We start from the raw sequence: 5,490 nt of genomic DNA, 5'->3' as shown, positions 1-5,490 counted from the left end.
TGGTCGTCATTTTGGTGAATTACTGGAAGATGGTGGTTCCGGCCAAAAGTAGAACTTCCATTTTAATAGAACTTACAAATTGGTTCCACCTTCTTCAAAAACCTTATCAAACAAAATTTTCAAACTCAGTAAATCACACCTAATGAAATATAATTTCCTCTTTAGAAAGCAGTGCCTATGGTTTTTTCTTTTACAATTCCTCTTGTGGTATCCATGTTTCCTGTCAAATTTCTTAATTATTTTTTCACTAATCTTTCCTCAGTTACTTACAATAGTCTGCATTTTAAAGATGTGTAAACAAGTCAAAATAATTCAAGTAGGCTAAATGAGCATTGGGAACTACCGTCTTACATATATGAATACGAAATTTATCCTTATTATGTTCCATTTACTATCAGAAGTTGACTATATTCCATAGATTAATAGAGCAATTACATGGTCTTCACATTTTTATCCATCAAATTTATTTCATGCATAAAAAATGTTTATCACATGCTAGAATTCTATATATAATTATCCTATTATCATGACATCTTTTTAAACTATAATCTTGTTATCTTCTATTTTATGAAAACATTTAGCATCCACTTCTAAATCTTTAAGCATTGCTACTTTTATATATTTCAAATGTTTGATAGGTCTTGGTCAGGTTAAGTATGTTCTCGTCCACTTATAGGTTGGTAATAAATTTTTATTAACATTTATATTTAATAAATGCTATCAAATTTTGGTTTGTATGAATTAAGATAACAATGTGAGTTTCTTTATTCTGTTAATGCAATCAATTATTTTTTAAAAAACATATTTTGCTATAGGGAATTTGTGTTTGCCAAAGAGAAACAGAGAGAGAGAGACAGAGAGAAAGTGAGAAAGCACCCTCCAATGGGTATGGCCACAACAGAATCACTTCTCATTCATGCTCCTCTTAAGATTTTGAGCACACACACACGTGCATGGTGTGCTTTTCAAGCCTCTAGGATTTGAACCATGTGGTCATTTACGTGGGATCCAGCGGCCTTAACCACCATGCCACTAGCTGGCCCAACCAATTCTCTTTATTTAAGTGGATCTGTTTATTTCTTCTGAAAGAGGCGAGTTCCACTTCCAGCTTCACACAGCCTGGGCCATGAGCACACATGTGCATGCCTGGCAGGTACAGGGAGATCTTCAGGTGTGGGTCCAATATCACAGACCACTGAGTACTTGCTGCACCTCTGTTTGGCCCCTCACATGACCAACTCTATTCCTGGCATAAACCCCACTTGGCTCCTACATATTGGTTACATAAGCACCGTTGGAATTCGTTTTTACTCATTACGATTTTCCAAACGTGTGCACATCTGAGACTGGCGTAGACAGTTCTTTCCTTGTACTAGTCTTCGTTTGTTTCTATCAGCTTTGCTCTAGGTCCCAACAAAATGAAGTGGGTTCTCTCGTGTCTCTTTATCCCCTTGTATGATTTTCTCCCCTTTGACACACTTCCTACAAGGTATTTTTGTGATTTCCTTCATTTGGTTAGTATTCTAACTATGACAGCAAATGTCAGAACAATAATGACAAGTCTCAAAATTCTTATTTCGAAATCTTTAAAAAACACATAGTCATATTTTGTATTCATCCTTTCTGAAACATAACACATAAACTATTCAAAGCTTTGTTTCCCTTCCTCTAATCCCCCCATCTCTCATTCTGCCTCTTCCCTAACATTTATCTGGTAAGTATGAGGCAAACTCAGAGATGCACAGGGCAGGTCACACCCTTGCTTCTCTGTAAGAAACACTGTGTATTCAATATGCAATTACTTTACTGGGCAGTTTACTATGTATCAAGTGAATTAAATAGGGAGGCACTTAAAGATTCTTAAGATTAGATCTCATGTGCCAATATTCTCATCTAGTTCTGATATAAGACTAACAATATAATTATTTATAATCTCTTACAAGTGACTCTTACAAAAAAAAAAACAACAAAGAAAAACAGCCTTAAATGTTAAAATAGAGCAAAATCTTAGTAAGTAATTCTGTAAATAGAGGTCAGGTAGTGGCACAGTGGGAATGCAAATGGACCCACATGGGAAAGGTCCTGGGTTCACATCTGGGGACGTCCCTGAGAACATGGGTAGGTCCATGTATGTCATGGAACTGAGCCAACTGAGACTGAGAGAAGATTGCAGTAGGAGGACTCTTAGGAGGGTGCTTGTTTCTATCTCTTTCTCTCTCTTCCTATATTTCTCTTCTCAGGGAAGAAATGAATAAAGTAAACTTAAGAAAAGAAAGTTATTTTATAGAGAAAGCACAAGATATTATTAGGCTTACTTTCTTTAGTGGAAAAAATGCCAGGTAATTAATATCAATATTTTGTAGATGGTTATTTAAAAGAAGTACATGAATGAAATTATGTGGAATTACCATTATGCTTCTACTTACTAGGCAAAATTTTGTCAAAATATAATGTCAATACCAAGTAGAGAAGAGTATCAAAAAACAACATGAAAAGAGTAGCCATTATTAGGTATGGGTTTTCCCTTTGTGTTCGTCATTTTGGTGAATTACTGGAAGATGGTGGTTCCGGCCAAAAGTAGAACTTCCATTTTAATAGAACTTACAAATTGGTTCCACCTTCTTCAAAAACCTTATCAAACAAAATTTTCAAACTCAGTAAATCACACCTAATGAAATATAATTTCCTCTTTAGAAAGCAGTGCCTATGGTTTTTTCTTTTACAATTCCTCTTGTGGTATCCATGTTTCCTGTCAAATTTCTTAATTATTTTTTCACTAATCTTTCCTCAGTTACTTACAATAGTCTGCATTTTAAAGATGTGTAAACAAGTCAAAATAATTCAAGTAGGCTAAATGAGCATTGGGAACTACCGTCTTACATATATGAATACGAAATTTATCCTTATTATGTTCCATTTACTATCAGAAGTTGACTATATTCCATAGATTAATAGAGCAATTACATGGTCTTCACATTTTTATCCATCAAATTTATTTCATGCATAAAAAATGTTTATCACATGCTAGAATTCTATATATAATTATCCTATTATCATGACATCTTTTTAAACTATAATCTTGTTATCTTCTATTTTATGAAAACATTTAGCATCCACTTCTAAATCTTTAAGCATTGCTACTTTTATATATTTCAAATGTTTGATAGGTCTTGGTCAGGTTAAGTATGTTCTCGTCCACTTATAGGTTGGTAATAAATTTTTATTAACATTTATATTTAATAAATGCTATCAAATTTTGGTTTGTATGAATTAAGATAACAATGTGAGTTTCTTTATTCTGTTAATGCAATCAATTATTTTTTAAAAAACATATTTTGCTATAGGGAATTTGTGTTTGCCAAAGAGAAACAGAGAGAGAGAGACAGAGAGAAAGTGAGAAAGCACCCTCCAATGGGTATGGCCACAACAGAATCACTTCTCATTCATGCTCCTCTTAAGATTTTGAGCACACACACACGTGCATGGTGTGCTTTTCAAGCCTCTAGGATTTGAACCATGTGGTCATTTACGTGGGATCCAGCGGCCTTAACCACCATGCCACTAGCTGGCCCAACCAATTCTCTTTATTTAAGTGGATCTGTTTATTTCTTCTGAAAGAGGCGAGTTCCACTTCCAGCTTCACACAGCCTGGGCCATGAGCACACATGTGCATGCCTGGCAGGTACAGGGAGATCTTCAGGTGTGGGTCCAATATCACAGACCACTGAGTACTTGCTGCACCTCTGTTTGGCCCCTCACATGACCAACTCTATTCCTGGCATAAACCCCACTTGGCTCCTACATATTGGTTACATAAGCACCGTTGGAATTCGTTTTTACTCATTACGATTTTCCAAACGTGTGCACATCTGAGACTGGCGTAGACAGTTCTTTCCTTGTACTAGTCTTCGTTTGTTTCTATCAGCTTTGCTCTAGGTCCCAACAAAATGAAGTGGGTTCTCTCGTGTCTCTTTATCCCCTTGTATGATTTTCTCCCCTTTGACACACTTCCTACAAGGTATTTTTGTGATTTCCTTCATTTGGTTAGTATTCTAACTATGACAGCAAATGTCAGAACAATAATGACAAGTCTCAAAATTCTTATTTCGAAATCTTTAAAAAACACATAGTCATATTTTGTATTCATCCTTTCTGAAACATAACACATAAACTATTCAAAGCTTTGTTTCCCTTCCTCTAATCCCCCCATCTCTCATTCTGCCTCTTCCCTAACATTTATCTGGTAAGTATGAGGCAAACTCAGAGATGCACAGGGCAGGTCACACCCTTGCTTCTCTGTAAGAAACACTGTGTATTCAATATGCAATTACTTTACTGGGCAGTTTACTATGTATCAAGTGAATTAAATAGGGAGGCACTTAAAGATTCTTAAGATTAGATCTCATGTGCCAATATTCTCATCTAGTTCTGATATAAGACTAACAATATAATTATTTATAATCTCTTACAAGTGACTCTTACAAAAAAAAAAACAACAAAGAAAAACAGCCTTAAATGTTAAAATAGAGCAAAATCTTAGTAAGTAATTCTGTAAATAGAGGTCAGGTAGTGGCACAGTGGGAATGCAAATGGACCCACATGGGAAAGGTCCTGGGTTCACATCTGGGGACGTCCCTGAGAACATGGGTAGGTCCATGTATGTCATGGAACTGAGCCAACTGAGACTGAGAGAAGATTGCAGTAGGAGGACTCTTAGGAGGGTGCTTGTTTCTATCTCTTTCTCTCTCTTCCTATATTTCTCTTCTCAGGGAAGAAATGAATAAAGTAAACTTAAGAAAAGAAAGTTATTTTATAGAGAAAGCACAAGATATTATTAGGCTTACTTTCTTTAGTGGAAAAAATGCCAGGTAATTAATATCAATATTTTGTAGATGGTTATTTAAAAGAAGTACATGAATGAAATTATGTGGAATTACCATTATGCTTCTACTTACTAGGCAAAATTTTGTCAAAATATAATGTCAATACCAAGTAGAGAAGAGTATCAAAAAACAACATGAAAAGAGTAGCCATTATTAGGTATGGGTTGCTTGCAGACTCCAAAGGGACATCAGAATTTATGTCATAGTCTAAATGTATAAGCTGAAAAAAAGGAAAAAAAAAGAGAGATGTTGAATTTTAAAAGAATTAGTATTAAATTAAGAATTATTATTGTTTGACACTGGAGTTGTAAAGCTATTTAAACCATAATTTCTGTCTTTATAGGGCTCAGATCTTCTGTAATAGATAGCGATAAACTTACCTAACAACAAAGCAATCTGGGAAGTTAGTGATACAGAGCACTGGGGACAATAGGTAGCACCCGGGAAGTCTCCTAGGAGGAGGTAAAACTCAAGGAGGTGATATTTGAGTTGGACTTAATATAGGACTTTATAAGACTTAAGATGAGGGAAAAGGAGGGCACTCCATTTCGAAGTAAAATCATGGAGTGGTGAAAGTATTTTAGAAGACAGAAAAATAAGTTCCTGC

At 35.2% G+C, this 5,490-nt stretch overlaps 1 protein-coding gene across 2 annotated transcripts in view; it reads right to left on the bottom strand.

Moving 5' to 3' along the window:
• ABCA9 (ATP binding cassette subfamily A member 9) overlaps positions 1–5,490 on the bottom strand; it is a 63,337-nt gene that overhangs the window by 45,302 nt on the left and 12,545 nt on the right. For both annotated transcript variants that reach the window (XM_014587156.2, XM_027771143.1), the window contains one exon: positions 4,956–5,103. In XM_014587156.2, coding sequence (XP_014442642.1) covers positions 4,956–5,103 — 148 coding nt within the window. The remainder of the gene's footprint in view (positions 1–4,955; positions 5,104–5,490) is intronic.

Source organism: Tupaia chinensis, unplaced genomic scaffold (genome assembly GCF_000334495.1).
Source record: "Tupaia chinensis unplaced genomic scaffold, TupChi_1.0 Scaffold000187_1, whole genome shotgun sequence".
Taxonomy (NCBI): Eukaryota; Metazoa; Chordata; class Mammalia; order Scandentia; family Tupaiidae; genus Tupaia; species Tupaia belangeri.
This window is presented reverse-complemented; position numbering and strand designations above follow the sequence as displayed.